This window comes from Parasteatoda tepidariorum, chromosome 6 (genome assembly GCF_982258835.1).
Source record: "Parasteatoda tepidariorum strain Cologne lab strain chromosome 6, Ptep-v5.0, whole genome shotgun sequence".
Lineage (NCBI taxonomy): Eukaryota > Metazoa > Arthropoda > Arachnida > Araneae > Theridiidae > Parasteatoda > Parasteatoda tepidariorum.
Window position 1 is genome coordinate 80,074,978 of NC_141760.1, and position 21,082 is coordinate 80,096,059.

At 25.8% G+C, this 21,082-nt stretch overlaps 1 protein-coding gene across 2 annotated transcripts in view; it reads left to right on the forward strand.

The window, feature by feature from the left end:
• The window catches only part of LOC107455055 (DNA-dependent protein kinase catalytic subunit), a 136,846-nt gene that overhangs the window by 17,259 nt on the left and 98,505 nt on the right, over positions 1 to 21,082 (forward strand). For both annotated transcript variants that reach the window (XM_087166084.1, XM_087166086.1), the window contains exons 9-28: positions 158 to 315; positions 1,604 to 1,666; positions 1,769 to 1,864; positions 2,298 to 2,380; positions 3,021 to 3,105; positions 3,314 to 3,482; positions 5,410 to 5,594; positions 7,048 to 7,173; positions 8,859 to 8,974; positions 9,061 to 9,144; positions 10,896 to 10,971; positions 12,384 to 12,605; positions 13,493 to 13,652; positions 14,204 to 14,304; positions 15,637 to 15,835; positions 16,498 to 16,640; positions 16,764 to 16,832; positions 18,628 to 18,735; positions 19,700 to 19,792; positions 20,096 to 20,214. In XM_087166084.1, the coding sequence (XP_087022210.1) occupies positions 158 to 315; positions 1,604 to 1,666; positions 1,769 to 1,864; positions 2,298 to 2,380; positions 3,021 to 3,105; positions 3,314 to 3,482; positions 5,410 to 5,594; positions 7,048 to 7,173; positions 8,859 to 8,974; positions 9,061 to 9,144; positions 10,896 to 10,971; positions 12,384 to 12,605; positions 13,493 to 13,652; positions 14,204 to 14,304; positions 15,637 to 15,835; positions 16,498 to 16,640; positions 16,764 to 16,832; positions 18,628 to 18,735; positions 19,700 to 19,792; positions 20,096 to 20,214 (2,455 nt within the window). The remainder of the gene's footprint in view (positions 1 to 157; positions 316 to 1,603; positions 1,667 to 1,768; positions 1,865 to 2,297; positions 2,381 to 3,020; positions 3,106 to 3,313; positions 3,483 to 5,409; positions 5,595 to 7,047; positions 7,174 to 8,858; positions 8,975 to 9,060; positions 9,145 to 10,895; positions 10,972 to 12,383; positions 12,606 to 13,492; positions 13,653 to 14,203; positions 14,305 to 15,636; positions 15,836 to 16,497; positions 16,641 to 16,763; positions 16,833 to 18,627; positions 18,736 to 19,699; positions 19,793 to 20,095; positions 20,215 to 21,082) is intronic.

A 21,082-nucleotide genomic window follows, 5' to 3' on the forward strand; every position in this document is an offset into this window, starting at 1 on the left:
TTCTATAAATTTTTAACAAAGAGCAACCATAGAAAATAATTTGTCCTAAACAAAAAAGTAAAATTTCTTTTTTATTTTTTACCAATTTCTAATATATGAAATAGCTTCACTTGAGCTTTTTTTTTTTTACTTCATTAATGCGTGGTTTTTCTTTTAGCTGGTCTTCAGTTGTTAGCAGCTCATGCTATTCAATTTAATGATTTTATTTTTGAAGATTGCATTGATTTATATGAAGTTTTATTACAATGGGTGAAGCATCATAACAGAGAGATGCAAAAACTGGGAAAAGAAGCTGTTGTAGCTGTACTGAAAGTTGTGAGTTATCATATTATGTATATATAAATTATATAAAAATAATATATAAAGGTGTTATATATTATATAAAAACGTTTAAATTTTTTTGATGCTGTTATATTTATAACATTTTCTGATGTTTAATAATGTTTATTAACCACAAGATCATTGGCATTGCAAGCTGAGTGTATTTGCTGAGTTTGGGTATGTTAAAATCAATGTATTAATCAATTCATTGTGTTAAAATAATTTATACCTTAATAATTAGTTCTTAAATTTGACCTTAATTAATAATTCAGTAAATACTCAGAGTGATGATCTCTTTGTCAAAATGAAAGTGTACTTTATAATGTGAGATTATTAAATCATCATAATTCACAGAAATACTATAAACATTACTCATATTTAAAAAACACTTAACTTGACTACTTAGTATAAAAGTCTATGACAGATCAGTAGGCCGAATCTTCCTTCATTCGAAGGGAATTTGTGATGTTTCAGATTTAAATGGTAACATGGCAAGAAAATAATGGCTTGAACTTATTTCCTTCCTTCAGTTGATATTACTCATTGTCAATGGAGGTATTTTGTTTTGATTTGTGTTGAGACATGTCTGAACTGTGTGGAATATAACAACGTGTCTATGGAATAAAAAATGGTACTTTATGTATCATTATAATGGAGAGATCATTGTAATAGAAAATCGTATCAAAGAGTGTTGACTGTATAAGATCACTTGAAATGGTTGCCTAGAATTTGTATTCTGTTTTTTTTTATGCATTTCAATTTGCTTCTCAACAATTTTTTCTTTGCCTTTGACTATTCCTTTGTATAATTTGTGAAAAATAATTAAATAACTTATTTCTGTATTATGAGAAGACAATCTTCAACTGTGACCAATATAAAAAAATTCTGGAATGATGATACAGAAACAAATTGTAAGCAAGGATACGGGAGAAAAATTCAAGTTAACATGAGAAGAGCAGAAGAAAATTCTTCAAAGCAAGGTTTTATCTCATATTTCAGAAATTAGGAAATATAAAAAGCTAATTTTTCCTTCAACATGTAGAAAAAATTTCTGGATTCAGGGCAACTAAATGATGATACAGAAGTGTAGAGAAGTTTTGAGTTGTCAAGGTAAGAACTAAAAAAAAAAAATTTAAAAGCAAAGGTATCAATATATTAATAGAATTTCTGAAACTCAGGGTGAAATTGACGTTTGGCTGCATGTGATATATATTCTTTTACTTCAGTTTATTTGTATTTTTATTTTTTGAAGTACTTTATAATATAGTTTATTCTTTTTTAGACATCTGAAATGATGATGTCCCAATATGATGAAAGAAAGGACGTTTGTGCTAATATCTTCAAGGTTATTATTATTTTAACGATCATTTATTTAACTGGAGGAATTAAAATATATTTTAAATTATAAATATATATTTTAAATTGTAAATATATTATATAATTACAGTATTTTATGAATTGCTTTCGGGATATTTTTCTGGACAAGAGTACTACTTCTAAGGAGTTGCAGATAGCTGTGATGGGATATGGTCTCTTTGCTGGTGTAAGTGAATTTTGATTCTTACTGTCTTATTCTTTCACATTATTTTATTAGGAAGAAGTTGATATTTCTTTTGTCGGTTTGGCAGCTAGTAACTGACTTAGCATGAACCACAATGTAATAAAACTTGTATGAGCACTATTATGTTTTAGTTTTCATGGATTTATAAAAAAAAAGATATTTCCTTAAATGTTCTTTTGGAAAGAAATTTTATTTATTCCCGTAAATATGCTGTAATATTGTAAGTATCAGGTATTTGATTCATTCAGGTACTCTCTTTATCTGCTTCATTTTTAATAATTAGAATCTTTTTTTATTTTTATTTTGCATCATGATAAGTTTATAACACCATTTCATTATTTTTTACTGTTAACATTGTGAAGCTGCTACTTTTTTTTGTGTGTTTTTTAAGCATTGTCATTTATTTCTGTTTTAGCCTTGCAAATTATGTCTGAGTGAGGTTCAAGTGAAGAAAATGTTGCAGAATGTTATCCAAAAAAGTGAACATGAATTTTTTAGGTGAAATAAATACTTTATCTGACACTTTTAAAGTTTATTTTAATAAAATGCACTTTTGACACCAATTTTATTTTACTTTCCTTAACTGATTACTAAAATAGTGGTTTTTAGTGGTTTGGATTAGCTTTAAAAGTTTATGTATAATTTATCACGGTATGAACTGCATATGATTTTCGAAATAAAGCAAAATGAGCGGAAAAGTACAGCCCAAATTTATAGTAGGCCATAGAAGAAAACTGCTCTTGTTTGACTAGAATGCTGTTAACTTATTTAACAGTTAGTTTAGTAGCTACAGAAATTTCTGTCAAACTTGTAAGGAAAAAATGCAGCTTTACACAGTTAAATCCAGCATTAATTGCACCCTCATTTTCCAATGCCTGCATGTTAAGATAATTTCTTATTTCAGTTCATAAATGATAAATTTTCTTTATTTTTCTACTAGTGATTGAGTGTGAAATGACAAATTTTCATCATGTTGGCAGGCATGATGTGTGTTAATTCAATTTTTCAAATTTCTTTAGCAACATCTCTGTTAAGATTAAACATTTTAAATTATTATTGATTATTATCATATATTTTTATGTACGAGTAACTTCCTAAACTATAGTACGTATAATAATTTATTACGGTTTATTTTTAGTGGTGGGAAAGACATTGATGATAAAATAGTTGGTCTGAATTACTATATTGAAGCATTATCTTCCATTGTGTCTGTTACAGAATGCGTGAGTATCCTTCACTTTAAATTAATAAAATGTTTCTAATTATTAACTGCAATATAAATTAAAAATGATAATTTTTATTTCAAAAGGTAATTATAATAAAAAATAACTCAGATCTCTATCATTTGTTTAAATCTAATAAGAAATAAAATTATAAATTATTCTAGACATTTTCTGCCAATTCAAAATGTGTTTTTTTTTTCTTTTTCAGATGACAGATAATATCCTGATTTCACTGGAAAAGTTAGTTGTATTTCAAATTGATAAGTTTCCAAAAGTTCCTACTGCTTATAACTTTATTGTGTCTAAAGCTATTATTAGAATGTTTTTGGCTGTTTTGCCTAAACGAGATATGTTCATAGGATTTTTATCACAGATAGGTAAGTTTCTATTGTTATGGAGTTTAATAGTTCTAATGTAAAACCTATGTAACCTTGTGTATAAATAGCCAGATTTTGTATCAAAAAGTATTGTGATTTTATAAAATATCCTGATTTTGCTGGAGAGGTAAAAGTTCTCAAATATTCCTATTGCTTTCAACTTTATAGTGTTTAAACCTATTTAGAAGGTTTATAGTACCTTGACCTTAACTGGATATGTTTATAAGATTTTATTATCACTGATTGGTATGTTTTTTTTTTATAATTTGAAGTTTAATAGTTGTCTTGAATAGGCAGGGTGCTTGCAAAATAATTTGCCAACATCCTTTTGAAGCAAACCATTCAAGAGAACAGTAAGGAATTCAGTATAAAGAACTGTATTGGAAACAATTATTCAGCACTCTTCATGAATAAAGTGACAGAATTATGAAACTTTTAAATGGCAACAATTACTTTTCTGATTGAAGCAAGATCCTCGTGATAAAAACATGAAATAAAGTTGATCTGAGGAAATAGCAATGACTTTTAACTATGATTGATTTAGAAATCTAAAAATGTGTTTACTTTACCAAACTACTTCTATCAATAAAAAATAAAATGAGTTTTTTTTCTATAAAAAAAAACCTTATTAAGAAACACTATTTAAGAATTATTTAAGAAACACTATTTTAAAGCCATTAACAGCTATTATTGTAAAAATTTTTCTCTAGAACAAAACATTACACAGAAACAGAAAGTAAATCACTCTATTATTACAATTGGCAAAATAGAATATCCACTGCAATATTTGTAAATATCAAAATTGCAATAATAATATCAAAATTGCAATATTTGTTAACATTGCAGAGCAAGAATTGAAAAAAATAAATTGCGTTAAAAGTTTTTAGCATTCTTTTTTCAAGCAAAAATAACTAAAAATCATAATTTATGTTTTGATCCTTTTAAAATGCTGGATTCAAAATTTTTTTCCACTGCAATTTTAGATTTTTCCTTTAATTAAGCAAAAAGTATTCTTAAGGAAATTGTATTCATTAGCTTCATTAAAAGTTGAAAGCTAATCTTGATTTTAACTTTTGTTTAAATTAGAAATTAAAGTGAATAAATTTTTTATAAGTCTTTAAAGTTTAAAATCTAAAACTTTCAAATGAAGAATTATTTAATTTTCTTTTTATTAAAATGAGGCAAAATCAATCAATCAGTCTTTTTCTCTTTTTTTGTACATCAATGATAAATGCAAATAAATTAAGATTAAAAAAGTAATTTACGATTAAGGACATACTCAAGTTTAATTATCTATTTTAATCATCAGTTTTAGTAATCTGTTTTCAATTTGTTAAATTCTTTTTATTGTGGGATACTCAATCTCTTTCTCTAAGAATTGTTTTAAACTTCAAGAAAATTGTTTTTCATTCTGCAATTTTTTTCTTCCATTTACGATATTATTTTAAACAATTAAGATTCTTATTAAACTTTTGAATACGATACTAAGAACGGTAAAGTCTGTTATTCTAGTCACTTGTAAGTAAAAGGTTAAGTGTATAGTATTAGTTTTATTTTAAAAGAATTTGAAAGTTAAAAAATAAAATTTCATAGAACTGTAATCTTATGATGACAATGGCAATATAATTAAAGTAAAATATATTATTTTAGATTTGTTTTATCTACAGCCATTGTAGCATAAATTGGAATGATTTATGTTTGGTTTACTTTTTACAATTCCATACTTTGATGTATAAAAAGGGTTATTTTCCATCTTTTTTATCTTTTTTTTTTAACTGGAATAAAAATTGAAGCAATTTATGACAAATTCAGTCTATGTCTTCAAGTCTTTCACTATTTTGATTTGTGAAAAAGAAAGAAATTTGAAGTTTGTCATAGTTTTATCCTATATATTAACCAACTCTAAACTCATTACTTTTTATTATAGTGTATCAAGGTATTGTAAAAACATGTTCACACCCTGTTGTTGTTGAGGCAGAGGCTATGAAAGACAACACTACTGAAAAAGAAGATAATCAAAAGAATGACAATTTCATTTCTGCATCTAAAATTGTAACCTATAAAGATTACCTGACTTTATGGAGAGACATGCTAAATGTTGTCCGTTTCAAAGTAATTTAAGTTATTTTTATTTATCATTGTCACCGAATACACAGGGTTATTCTGAGCTGTTTTTTTAAAGACTAACTTGTAGGTCAGGAGCATGATAGCAAGTGTTATATAAGAATTCAAGTCCTAAATTTTCCTTTCGCCAAAGGCTGAAAGATGTGGGGCAGGTTACAAATATTTATAATTTAATCCACAAAGACAAATTAGACATTTTTGTTTTAAAGCAAAGTTCTGACTGTAACTGTTATACAAGTGTCACAATAATTGCATATCATTGACGAATGTTCACAAGAATGCATGGACGACAACAATTCATCTTCCAAATCTATGTTTAATTTCTTGGAAGTACCATACTATTAGATTTTCATATAAATATGCAGAAAAAATTGATTCTCTTGTGCTTTATTTCTTTTCATCTCTATATTCTTTGTCGACCTCTATATTCTTTTTTACTTGTACCTGATCCACTTTTTTTTAGTTACAATTTTTAATAACAGTTCAAATTTCGATCTTTCTTTTTACAAAAGCCGTTTATAAATTTAATTTTAATAAAGGAAAGATTTAGAGAAATCTTGGATTTCAGAATTTGTTCGCTGTTGCTTTCTTCATATTTCTCTATTTTAGTTCATATAACTTTCATATAGTTTTGCTACTGTGTATATTAAACTCTTGAGCTTGTTTACGAACAATCATCATCTGCATATTTTAATTTGAAATAAAATTAAAATAATTGAATTTGTTTGAATAAAGCAGCTTTTTAACTCTGCTTCATCATATATTATGCATTTTATATATCCTTATTACTTTAAATTAAACTCTTAATAAGAGTTTACTATGGTGTTTCTTCTCTAACATATGTTTTAGTAAGCCGCATAAATTTTTCATTTTCCCCATTTTGAACTGAATGAAAACATGTCTCTGTATATCATAGAGATTGAAATTTTCCTTAATTGAATCGAAGGATTAAAGAATGCTTTTTTGTTATTTATAAAATTCTATAGGATCTAGTTTAACTGAAAATGCTTTGACTCTATTTTTTAAATAACCAAATTTCTACTACTATCAATTTTTTTTATATTTTGATTTAAACGATTCCCTTAAAACTACTGCATATTTTTATATAAGTAAGCATTTAGAATTAAAAGTATTATTAAAAGAATAAGCATTATTTATTAACATTAATTTAAGGAGAAACATTTGGGATTATTTTGATAAGTTTTAAAGTTTTATAAATGTTTCTGAACCCAAAACAGTGTTAATATAAAATATATATCATAAATGCAATTTTATAGTTTCTTATTTATTTATTAACTTATTTTTAGACTTGGCAGAATCTGGTGCTCACTGTTTTTTTTTAAATGAAAGTAATAAAATTGAGATATAGTTTAGATAATAAACATATCAGTTGAATTATACAGTTTTCATTAAAACATTTTCATTTCTTTTTATTTTTTAGGAGCTAAACTCTTTAAACATACCTTTAGAAAGAAGGCAGTACCTAATGGAATGCATTTATGACGAAATAATCAGGTCCAGCCTAAATCTTTTAAATAAATTGGATTTATCACTTCAACAGTCTGAGGTAATGAAAATTTTTCCTTCTTACATTTTGTTAAAATTAATTGTTTCCTTAGTATTAAGAAAATAGTCAATGTCTTGAGCTCTTAATTCTTATTCATATTTTCAATCATGGAAACTCTAAATAATGTATTTTTTTGTTTCAAATTTAGAGTTTTAAATTGTTTACTAACTGTTAGATTTTAATGTATTCTAAGATATATCTTACTATAAGATGTGCATTTCTTTTTATTGTAAAATGTCAAGAGATTTTCGTTCATGCATATGTTAAGAGAAACATTGATAAGGCGTTAATGTTTTGGATTATACAAATTTGAGGTTTTTTTTTTCGAATGTCGTTTACCTAAGTAAAGTCTTCTGCAACAGCCCATAATGTACCAGATACAATTCCTGATTAACTACAATGGCTTAAATTTTGACTTAAATAATAACTGTTATAGAGTTATAGAGATAAGAAATAACAATAATGGAAAATGTGATTATTAAATATTTTTTAATGTTTTAAAATTATGAATTCATTGTTTTATTTTATGTTTTGGATTTTAAACTTTTATTTTATTTTTAGGGTTTGGCAGGGAACAAATTTTATGTTGCATGTAAAAAGGTTTTGTTGTATGCAATTAGATCTAAGGATAAGACAAATTGTCTAAAAAATGGAATTATTATGTGGTCCAAGTTTTTTTTTCTCCCAGAATACTGTGGCTATATTTTTAAAAGTGTTATCTCTATATTTTGGCAGCCAAGGGATAAAACCTGTTAATAAAATAGTAAAATAAATAAATTTAAAAAAAAATTATGTAATGTGTTTAATTTCATAACTTAAATCATCAGCTATAATTATGTGTTTTACAAATCACAAAATTTGTAAAAATCTGTTCATCTGAGAAGTTATTTGATTTTTTTTTTTTTTGTCTTATCTCTAGGACTAATTGTGTTAAGCAGAAATTTCTATGCATTATAAAACTAGTTTGGTACCCAGAATATAAATTCTATGTTTGTTTACCTAATTTGTCTTAGATTTTAGATGTTCCAAAAGTGTATATTCATTTGATATTTATAGTTTACAAGGTGTTTTAAGTTTGTTTTAAAAATTTTGTAGTGATAATTTTTTGAACACTTGTAGCTTAATTGTTACTACTTACTACCTTATGTACCCAGCAGATCACCGAAGTCAAGCATCACTGGCTACGGTCAGTGCGCGGGTGGGTGACCACTTGAATCAGCCTGAGTAGGGACCGAGGGTGTGCGGTATTGGTCCTCCTTAAACTGTTCTACCGTAAAGTGCTCGATTTTGCGTGCAGGTTGTCAGGCTACCGAAGCGGGGGTGCCATCCCCTCTGCAGAGGATCAAAATTGTGATGGTGTGTCTTCGGATCATCCTCAGGGATGTTTCCCAAACCGTTGCCAATAGCCTATCGTGCAGCTCTAGTGCGACGTAAATTAACTACAACAACAACTACCTTATGTGGGTTTAGTGCATTTCATTGTGAAAGCCATTTATATGCTTAATTGTGTAAGACATGAGATATAACTTTTTCACTTGATTTCTAAAATGTTTTTAAAACCCATTACTATGTAAACATACCTTATTATTTATTATTACATGTCAATATAATTAAAAGTTGATTGAACTTGGGATACACTTTAATTGATTTATTTTATATTTATTTATTTATTTTTACTATTGCAGTTTTATGGAAAAGAAGATGATAATGAGTCTGAAATATCTTGTGATCCACTTCATGGTGTTCAACCTAATAATATGATAGATTATTACATTTTTATAAATCTTGTTGACTTTTTAAGGTAATTGTTGAAAACGATTAATAAAAATTACTTATTTTTTAATATTTAATGCTTCACTTATTCATAACTATGAACTCTGATTTTAGGGACCTATTGAGTCATAGTTGCACTGAATTGTTCTCTAAATGGGTATTTGTCTTTGGGAAAGAAATGATCTTTTATGCTGTTAAGTAAGCTATTGATATATTCTTAAAAAGAACATTGTCATTAATGAATACCTTCATATAGTCTTTAACATAATATAATAAAAGCTTGATGTTAGGAGTATGGCATTTTATAAAAAGCCTGCAATTATGACAAGTTTTCAAGTCTCTGTTGAAATTCTAATATTAAAAATACAAATAATTGCTTGTTTGTGAAGAATTATGAATTACAAAAGCCTCCTACTAATGCAAAAAATTTTCTTTAGGAAAGAAATCTAAAATTTTCTTTATATTTTTATGCTCTTAAAGTGAGCACAAATTCCCAAATGGAAGCCATTTTAGTTTATGTGTAGTATTGATGAAGGAAAGTGAAAAACACTATTTCACCATATTTCCTTTTAACAATATTAATCCTTTATGTTTATAAAGTGAATATGTATGAGCAACCACTTGTGAAGTTATTTGCCTGCTTATAAAAGTAAAACACTTCTGCTATTTTTAAGAATCATGCCACACACTTATAAACAATTGATTTTTGTCAACTACATATATACCATGCTTCCCTATTTCAATTCTTCACAATTTTCTATCTAAATCCATATTCGATGATAAAAAATAGCATTGCACTTTATTTTAAAAAATGTTCTGTATCTTGCAAAAGCTCTTAGTTCAGTTTATAATCTACCCACAGAAGCAGTCTACTTTAGTTATGTATTTTAAATCAAAATAGTTTTTTTGAAATAGAAGGAAAAGTTATTGATATGTTTTCTTTTCTATCTACATTTGTTTCATCTTTTAGTCTTTTTATATCGATATTTTAATATTAAATGTGTGTATTTGCTTATAGCAACAAACTTACAATGGCAAGAAATCCATTTGCTGTTGTGAATTATTGTTATAACAGACTTTAACTATACTTATCTATTGAAAAAATTGCGATAATTTATAGTGAATTAATGCTCATAATATTACAGGTAGCTGCAGAAAGTTAATTTGTTTCAAATGTAATTCCTAAAAAATGGCCAATCATGGATCTTATTTTTGAAGTTAATTTGTTCATTATTTTGTAACAGTTAATTATTTTTAAGTTTCTTACATCTTGAATAAGTTATTTGAAAATAATTGTTTACAATGCATAAATATGGTACACTGTTTTTGATTTTTCTACTTTGTTTAAATTTTGGAGTACTAGTAATTTTCTTTTGTTTATTATTCATCAGGTTACACGTTATTCATAATTTATTTCTTATTTGTACACATTTACTCATTTCATTTGCTGTTTTACTGATTTAATTCACAAATTTATTTCACAAATTTATTTCTAATAGTAGGTTCGCTTTCTTTAATTAAATATAGGCTCTGCAATCTTGTTGAATCCTAGCAAACTTTATTCCTATTTCTGTTTCTGATTCATATGTATGTAATATTCTATGGCTGTTTTGCTGATTTAATTCACAAATTTATTTCTTATAGTAGGTTTGCTTTCTTTAATTAAATATAGGCTCTGCAATCTTGTTGCATCCTAGCAAACTTTATTCCTATTTCTGTTTCTGATTCATATGTATGTAATATTATATATGGATGTAAGAAATATATGTGTTGTTTTTGTTTGGTGTGTGTGTTATTTTCCAGTTTTTTTTAAAAGAAAACTCAATAATAATAAATTGGATTTTTATAATTTTATTATTAATTTTTATTATTTTATTATTGTGCAGTTCTGAATTTAATTATTTTCATGAATAAATTGAAAATTTTCTATATAATAACTTTATTTGCAGGTATCCTTTTCATAGTGGATTTTATAAACTTATTTCCATGAATTTGTCGATTTGTTCAAAAATTGGATATTTCAAGGTAATAAATATTTAATTAAGCAGTTTTAAATATTAATTATATATCCTTAGATTATATAGCCTGATAAGAAATTTTCATGATAGCTAACAAATGTATTCTTTGTGAAATGTATCATTCAAAATATCAGTTCAGTACAAAATGTTGAAGTTCATATAAAAATTCCATCTACTATTGTAATTTTTTTTATAAAAATAAATTCTCTTTGCTAGTAATGCCCTTGAAAGGCTTTTCTTGTAAAATTGTCAAGTAAAACAGCATTTAGTAAACGTTTACTCTTAAATAAACAAATTTTAAGAAAATAGTTTTTGCTAGTTTAGTTCAGATAAACTCTGACACAATTCAATTTCTATAAAAGGAAATGTTCAGAAAAGTCTCTCATTATTTGTAGTACTATTTTCACTAAAAACTCATAATAAACAATGTAACAATTTTTTTATAAATAATTTATAATAATGATAATCTTATATTTCAGATAAAAAATTTGAAAAAGAATATCAACTGCACACCTATAAATTCTAACAAATTGTTGCAGATTTTTTTGGTTTACAACAAAGTTATACACTGTCCATAATATTATTTTTTAAGAGGATTCAACAAGTGTGCATATGTTATAATTTTTTTAACACCTAAAATGAATATCTATCTGAGGAAAAACTGCCAATGTTGTTGCTTTTATTTTTTATTATTTTTAATTCAAAAAGTAAATTATGGTTGTTTTTATGCCAATGAAAGTTTTCTTTACCTGCAGTTGAAATTTCATTGTTATATTTATGCTAGATGTGAACGGTGCACAATATATGTATGTATATATAAACCCTTTAAAAAAACTCTTCATCGAATATTACATAATTTTGATGTAATTTTAATGGTTTCTGATATTGATATTTAATGCGCTAATCAATTTGTGTAAATGATATCTTTTGTTACAAAATCAATCTAAAAAAAGAAAAATTAAAAATAAATGAAATTTTTTCATATATTATGATTCAAAATGGTTATAACGGCTTGAATGTTAATAAAATAATAAAAATTTATAAAAATTATATTTTGCATATGATTTTCTTTGGATTTACGAATTTTACACTTGTGTTTAAAAATGTTTAGATTCTATTTAATAGTTGAGATGTAGTAAAATGTGTAAAATTTGTTTAGAAAAAAAAAGAAACAAAAGTCCAGAATTACAACTGCTCTTCTTCCTAGACTATTTAGATAATGCTTTCTGGATTGCTGCAATTCTGCCTATTTTAAAGGTGAAAATCCAAATCATATGTAAAAAGAGTTTTAATTTAGTACATTGTGACTAGTCATTAGCCCATAAGTTATGTAAGTTAGTTCATAAAGTTAGTAAGATGCTTGTTTTTATTTTGAGTGCTGTACATTTGAATTTTTAACTTTTTTCTCTTTTATTTTAGACTCTGTCTTCAAATACTGAAGAAATGTCTCAGGAATTTTCAAATGACCCTGGAAATTTAGTCCCTCAAAGTTACACATTATTTTCTAAATTTGTGAAGGAAATTGCAGTGCGACATACACAATTTAGAGATGACTTATTGGCTTCTTGTCTTCAAGTTATGCTGGTTCTCCCCATGGAAATAGTCACAAAAGAAATCCACTCTTTAATTCCAGCTCTTGAGGTAAAACTAATAACAATGAATATGATTCTTTATTAAATCATTTTTTGTTTGATATTTTTGTTGCACATTATGCCTAGTTACAGAACTATTCATTCCACATTTTTACTTACTCAAATACTACCAAAATTGCTTAATTTCCTTTAATTTGAGATTTTGAAGTGTTAAGAAATTTCAAGTTAGAACAGTATCCAAAAGCACACAGTATCTTAGTAATTATTTGTCCTTTGTTCTAAACTTAAACTATGTAAATATTTTATTTCATTATCTTGAGTACATAATATCACTAATGTAATATAGTATAGTTTGCTTTCTGTTCATGTGTTATTGTATTCTGCAAGTTAATTTATTGAAATAGTTAATGTTATTCTAAAATTTAATTCAAAAGATTTCTGGAGAATATTACCTTATTTGATTTGTAGCATCAAAAAAGTAAATTTGATTATTTTATAACTTCTTTTCTTCGCCACAACTAAAGTCAAAAAAGCTTATCATACTAAAAACATTTACTGAATAGAAAAGATAAAAAAGGAAAACAAAACTATTACTAAAATTAAGTTACATTTTACTTTCTACTTAGAAAAACAGACATTAAACAAAATAGTCAATTTACCTTTCTTTTGCTAGAATTAAATAAATAAATAGAACTTTGTAGAGAGGCTTTGAAACACTTCAAATCCTATTTGAGAATAGAATTTTTTTTTACCCTCAGTTAAATAAATTAACTGCTTTAGTTGCTATATCCAAAAGATATTGTATCATTTAGATAAAATAGTTTAAGTGCTGTTATGTGTTGTTTCTTATTATTCTAGAGTGCGATCCCCAATTTACAAGTTTGTTAAAATGATATCACAAGCAATTTATTACAATTTTAATATTCCTTTGTTTAGAGTGCTTTAAAATTGGGACTCAGCTATTTACCTCTGGCTGAAAAAGCTGTTAATGCCTTGGAAAAATGGTCAACAAATTTAGAATTAAATATTTTGAAGCCTTACTTTCCAAGACTTTTACCATTACTCAATTCATATTTGCTGGTCACTGCTGCAGAAGGTAATATGAATGTGCATTTTTATTTCCAATGAAATTAATAATTTACTTTGCTAAAATTTAAATTTATAAGTCTTGATACAAGCTTTTTTTCTCAATATTTTAATTTTTTAATACTATGATCGGTATTTTTGTAATATCAAGTGATAAATTTTGTTGTTTTCAAGATGCATGCTTTTCATTTTGTTGTTTCTCAGACATTAGTTTAAAAAAGAGTGTAGGTGGAAAGTTGTGTACAGTTTAAATGTGAGATATTGTGTATAATATCATATAAGAACTTTGCCGCACTACATTTTTTAATTAACATGAAAAATCCTTAATTTAAATAAATTTTGAAAAATAGACCAGGAAACAGGAAAAAAAGTAAAATAGAAATAAAAGACTCTTTTATCAATTCATCATTATCTTACATTGATAACTGTACTGCAATTCTTGATTTGTAGAGTTACATTTATATTTTATATCCTGCTTTAGAGCTGAAGTATTATTTTTTTCTCTGTTATTTCTAAATGTTTCATCAGATGTGCAAAAATATCTAATACTTTTTTGTGTAGCTGGAAGTGTCTTAAGCAATGAGAAACGACCTTCTAAAAAAGCCTACAAAATGTCTGTGAAAAGTATGAAGCGATCAAATAAAAATACATCATCTGATAATGTGAGTATCTTTAAATATTGTATTGATCAATATATTTTGTTTTGAAATTAAGATTATTTTAATTAATTGCAAATTTATGAACTTCATACTCATGTTTTGCAAGTCTATAAAATCATGACTATTCTTTGCCAATATAAAAATTTCAAGACTTAGTATTACCGATGCATTAATAAAAAATTTAGTAATTAATGATTTGATCATGTTCAAAACATTTACCAAAATGATTGCACAGTTTTAATTATCATACTTTAAAATTATATCATTTTTATTTTTGTTTATTAACAAATGTTGATTTTGTATATATATTGTACAGTAGAGTCTCGATTAAACAATCTAGAAATGCTTTGTCTCAGATAAATAAATATCACAAATAATCCAATTTATTCCAATTTTGTTGAAAAAACGATAAAAAATGCATTAAATTTTTTATAATATCTCACAGTTTGACTACCCATTTCACACGTTAATGTTTTAGTTCTCGCACATTAATGTTCATATTTCACACATTAATCATTCACACTTTAATGTTTTAATTTTTTGTCTATTTTTAATTATTTCCTGCTTTTGATTTATGCTAAGAAGGACTCTTTAGCATTTCCGCATTTTAACACTGTAAACAGAATGTAAAGCACATAGAAAAATTTCAATCTGAACAACACTGGTACTGTGATGATGGATGAATCATATCTCACCTTGTCCTGCCAGGATTTTATATTAAGAGTAAAAGTAATTGGCAATACTGAGGGTCGACTGGGTGAGTGCAATACATTAGAAAGGAAGGGTTGAGAGTAATGTGATTTTCCTGCTCATTTCAATGGCTGCAATTTGCATTTTTATTATTTTTTTTTCCTTTTTTTTTCGTTCCATACAATCCTCAACCTGGATAATCCGATCTCTATTCATTGAGAGTCTACTGTATTGCTCCAATTTTTTTAAAATTTTCTATAACTGCTTATTTGATCGGCTTATTCTTGTGTCATCATTAAAACCTCATAGAAATATTTTTATATTTATGCAAAATAAATTTAATTAAAAATTAAAAAATGCATATTATAGTTCTTCATTTTCTTATTGTAATATTTCAAATGTTTATTACATGAAACACTGTTATTTTTCTCTTATTAGTTTTTTAGGCTTTAATAATTCAGGGTTGTAACGATTGTGAAAGAGTTAACCTGTATGGAAACAATTTAAAAATATTTTTTTAAATATTTTTTTCCCTTTTACACAGTTTTATCTGATATTGTTGCTGGCACATATTTTCAATATATTGATGTAACTTTTATATTATGAGCATTTCCTTTATGCTTATAGTTTTCCCTATCCTTTTAGTCCTTGGAAGATCCTGCATTAGGACGGATTCAGCTACAGATCTTGAAGTATTTAGGACAACTGGGGGAGAACAATGTTGCCCTTTTGGAACAGTCTCACCAAAAAGTTGATGAAGTTGCCATTGCATGGGATCCTTTATGCAAAAATCATTTGAAATATTCTGTTCCATTTGTTGACATGAAACCTAATGTTTATTTCGGTAATAAAGTAGTACCTAACTAGTAGCTTTTTTTATAAATTTAATTTATAATTCTGTTAAGATTTACGCTTTTTAGATTTAAGATGTTTCATCTGTTTATTGTGCATTTTTATGATTTTTTTTTATACTTATCTTGTAATCATAGTTTTTAGGCAAGTGGGAATGTTTTATTTTTGGGTAAAAATAAGAGGACAAATTTTTGAAAAATGAAAGTAAAATTAATGTTCTAATTCAAAGCCTTATATCGTTTTTGGCTTATGATTTATTACATAGTGATTTCTCATGTGATAAACTCTATCTACTAAAGTACAATTGATCTGTCAAGGTATAAAATTATAAAAAAGTTTCTTATTAACTATCATTGTTTTAGAATATTTAAACTCTTTATGTAACATGCAATGATTTTATTTAAAATTAGCTATTTTTATTTATGAATTTTTCTATTTTTAACAAAAATGTATGATATTTGATTTATAGTTTATAATATTATACTTATATAACATTCTTTAATCAAATTGTTAAATTAGCCTTTTCTATCAATATTTATAAATTCTCATATCTTATTTCATATCAATTTTGCTTAAATATTTTATTTGTTAAGGAGATAATTATTATTTTTTAAAAATTAATATTATTATGATTCTTTTTTTAATTATTTTTAGATGAGTTTCTTCCACGTATATTAGAAATTGCTACAAAATCAAGTGTGAGACAAGTAAAGGTTGCTGCTTGTGAAGCTCTGCATTCTTTAGTTCTATTTATGATTGGTCAGGGTAGCATGTTACCTGATAATCTCCAAGAAAAAGTGAGATATTAAAAAAAATCTTTTTATAAGCATCCTCATTTAAATGCTATAAGTAGTTTTTTTTAATTAGACAGTTATTCTAATTTATTTCCCTTAATTTTTATTTCATTATTTTTTTTTTAGTATTCAATGGAAGCATTGTATGAAAAATTATTTCCTGGTTTATTGGAGCTGTCTTGTGATGTTGAACAAGTTAGTTGTATAATATTAGTAATTGTTTTTGATAACAATATAGTATTCATGTAAAATACTAACTGTTATATTTTTCTTTTTATCTTACTAAACTTTAAGAATCTTGTTTGAATTTATGAATTTATCATTACTTAGCATTACTTTTGCATTAAGTAAAACTAAGGAAAAGCTGTCGCCTTGCAAAAATAAGAAAGTAGCTAGCTTAAATTTGAATATATCTAACAGTGTGCAGAGAGTTAATGAGCTAAAGTTCTTTTTAGTTTCATATATGCATTCAATGCATATATATGCTATATGTTAAAATATGTGTTATGTATATGTGTTATATTTATGTATATATGTTATATATACATATGTATATCTGTACAATGTATATATGTTATAATATATGCATTCAATGTATTTTTACTTGTTGTTATAAAACTTATTAAATGTACATTTTGATGTAGAATTTGATGAAATGTAAATTTTAATGGTTTTAGCTATGAAATTCTATCCACAAATTTAGGCATCTTTAGCAAATGAATGCATTTTAAACTGATCTTAGTTCATATGTTAGTTTAAGATGTTGTATGCTTGAAAATAGTTAGGAGTAGTTTTAGTATTATATTGTTAATGCATATAGTTTTACCCCATCCTTGATTTAAGAAATGAAGATTATGACTTGGTGTCTATTCCAATGCTAACAACAACAACAAAAAAGCTACCAAGTGTAACATAATATTTTGATATTAAAATCTATTTTTTATATAGGCTTTGAGCTATTTGAATGGTACTTAAGTTTTCCCTAAAAGTTGTTTAACTTGCTTTAAAAAAGTAAATAATTTTGAAATAATGTTAACAATTATAAGTTTCAATAAATAAAATTTTGTTATCTTTTGTTTATTTTGTTATTTTTTATTTTTGTATTTTTTATCTTTGTGTCTTAAAGAAGTAATAGTTAGGAAAGATTATGAAAGCAGTGTTTTCACTACAGCGCGAGAATCTCGCATATTTTTTCTTTTCTCGCATTAAAAAATTATTACCGCGAGAAATTCGCGCGTTCTATAAATCAATTTCAAAATTTCCTAATTTCTCGCATTTTGGGAAAAGCTTGGAATAACGCCATTTAGAATAAGATCCGTTTCCCTTTTCTTCCTGGATCTTTCATTATTTTCAACATCTGCCCCGTTATCTAGCTTCCCTATTTACCAGTATTGTTCAGAACCTTTTTGAACAACAGAACACAACCACGGAACCCCTTTCATAACACTTTTTTCTGCAACCACGTGTTTACCGTAGGTAAGATTTCTTCACGTAAGACGTTCAAATTTTTTATGCACTAATGTAAGGTGGACAAATACCTTGTAAAGGCAAAATCTTCTATGATGATGCACCAAAAATATTCAATACTTTAAAAAATGGAAGACTTTAAAAATGTATTATAATTAAAGAAATGATTTTTTTTCCAAGAGTTTTTGTGTTTTTTTAGTTTTTAGAAATCTTACCCTGTTTTTGAGAAATTCTCACCCATTTTTTTTCTATGATGAAAAGACTGTGAAAGCATGGAAAAGTCATTAATTTATTGTATAAAATAGTGTCAGATAATTTAGATCTATGTGTAAAACACTTACGAAACTCGTTGACAATGATGGGCCTTTTGAAATTAATTATTTTAATAGCTTTGTGCAATTATTAAATGGGCAAAAATAGTAGAGGTTTTTATATTCTGCAATCATATTTCACATATTTTAGTTTTCAATACTGAATGCAATTATTCTTTCTTTCTATTAATGTTTACTATACTTTTATTTAGGTTACTAAACAACTCTTTAGTCCACTTGTATTACAAATGATTCATTGGTTTACTTGTAAGAAAGTTTCTAGTACACCTGAATCATCAGTAATATTACTTAGTTTATGGGTAAGTATGATTTTATATTAAAAGTTTTTAACTAATTTTTAAAAAAAAATTTTTTTTTCCAAAAATTTGTTTATATGTATACTTAATTTTTGATTTTTTTTTCTCAAAAGAATTAGAGTTGAACTGAAAAAGGTTTGCTGAATTTCAGCAAATTTTTAAAAGATTTTAGTTAAAATTAAAAATTATTAGCACACTGTCCAGCAATCACTGTACTTGCTAGAAACACCAGACTTTTCACTGTTAGTTATTTTTTTGTTACAATGTTAAGTTACTTTGGTTTGGTCTGTGGAATTGGTCGAGTTCTTATGTTACAATCTCAATATGATTTGCCTGATATCTTCTTAAAATATTCTTATAGTTATAACGTTAACAGCTTGGCACCGTTTTGACTAGAAATTGTATATGTTTTACTTTTTTTCTCTTTAATTTTCAATCTTGTTGCATTATGACTCTTTATTTGTATTGTGTATATATATTCAGTATATATGTATATTTAGTGTAAAATTTAGTTTTGAAATTGAAGGATTTTGCATAATATACTACATATTGAATTGGCTGATCCAATTCAGACTCAATTAGTATGTGACTGTCTTTACAAAGCTACTTTACTTACAAATTTTTTAGTCCTAGCTTTACTCAGTATAAAGTAATTATTTTTGTCCTTTCTCTATACATTTTGCTATCATTAACTCCCTTCCCAATTGTTTTAGAATGTTCAGTCTACAGTTCAGTTGCTAAGAATAAAGAAAATTGAACTTTTTGTATTGGCTATTTCAGAAAAAGGGTTGACTTTTGACAAACATTGACTTTTTTTTAGAGATTTTTCTTCTTCTTTTTCTGTATGGTATAAAATTTTTTTATTGCATGTGTGGATTTTTAATAGCAGTTCGGATTTATTATTAAAAATAATTGTGCGGATTTTTTTATAAGACTGCATAAATCCAATTATAAATTTCTTTTTTAGGATGGAGTAACAAATCCGAAAAGTGCTGCATTGCGTGACTTTAGCGCTATTTGCTTGAAGGAATATTTTCTCTGGTCTATAAAACAATCTTCTGTAAGTTGCCTTTCTTAATAACAAGTTATTTATTGTCATTATCATTTTGTAAACTATTTATAAAAGAAATATTTATCCGATTATTTATTTATAAGATATTCAAATCTGTGTGTTTCCACGAAAGCCTTGCTATTTTTAAAAAAGTATTACATTTTTAAATTTCAAAAGCAATTTTTACGATGTAGATTTAAAAATTTTCAAAGGTAATTTTCAAAATGTAGATTTAAAATTATAAAGATTATGCTTCCTTACCTTTAGAAACAAAAGTTACAATTCAATTCCTAATGTCTTTATTTATTTTAGGCTGAGTCCAAGCCAGTTGAAAGGCTTTTAAGCAAGCTACATAGTTTTTCGCTTCATCCTAATTCATTTAAAAGACTGGGTGCTGCCTTAACATTTAATAGCTTGTACAATGTCTTCAGGTAAGCTTGTAATTTGTATTGTTATAAAAAACTGTTGATATATTTTTTTAAAAAAAAGTTATTAAATTTTAAAAAATATTCTTAAATTAGTGCCAACTTTTCCAAAAAGTTATACGTTTATCTTTAACTATTTCATTTTTAATGCTTTTTAAAACTGTAAATTTTTTCAGTAAGGAAAATATTCTCACCTGTAACATATACAGTATTTAATTTTCTTAAGTTTTTTTCTTATGCTTAAATACTAGAAATTAGTTATTATGTGCTTTGATTTCATTGTCTGGCAAAGGTAAGGGTTAAAAAGTATCTGTCTTATGTTATTTTGTAGTTATATCATCAAAAATTTGAATTTTTTAAGGGTCATTGACCTTTATTAATAGTGTGCATTAATTATTTGAATAGTAAAAGTTTATGTCATATGTGTGTTATTAGCATTTTTGTTTCTGGGCACTTAGCAATTATAATTTTTCAAATTCTTTATTTTAAAAATGTCCTTATGATTTATACATGCAATACTGACTTCGGTATTTTTATTTTATAAGTCAATAATTACGCTAGTTAACTAAGTTGAATTTATTTTATGAATTCCTTTTTAATTTCATTATTTAAATAAATAATGCTACATTTGAATAACATGAAAAATATATGAATTGTTTATCTGCCCTGGAATTTTACAAAGTAAGCTTTTCTTTCAAAAGTTCTTCTGTCACTTTTTGAATATAATGTATTAAAAAGAAAAAAATTGATAGTGTACAGTGGCTGAATAAAGTGATAGCTAGCACAATTTTGAAATTTGGAAAAGATCAAATATGCATGTGTGCTGCAAAACGTTAGAAATAAAAAACCAATTGGCCTTAAAGTGACACTTTCA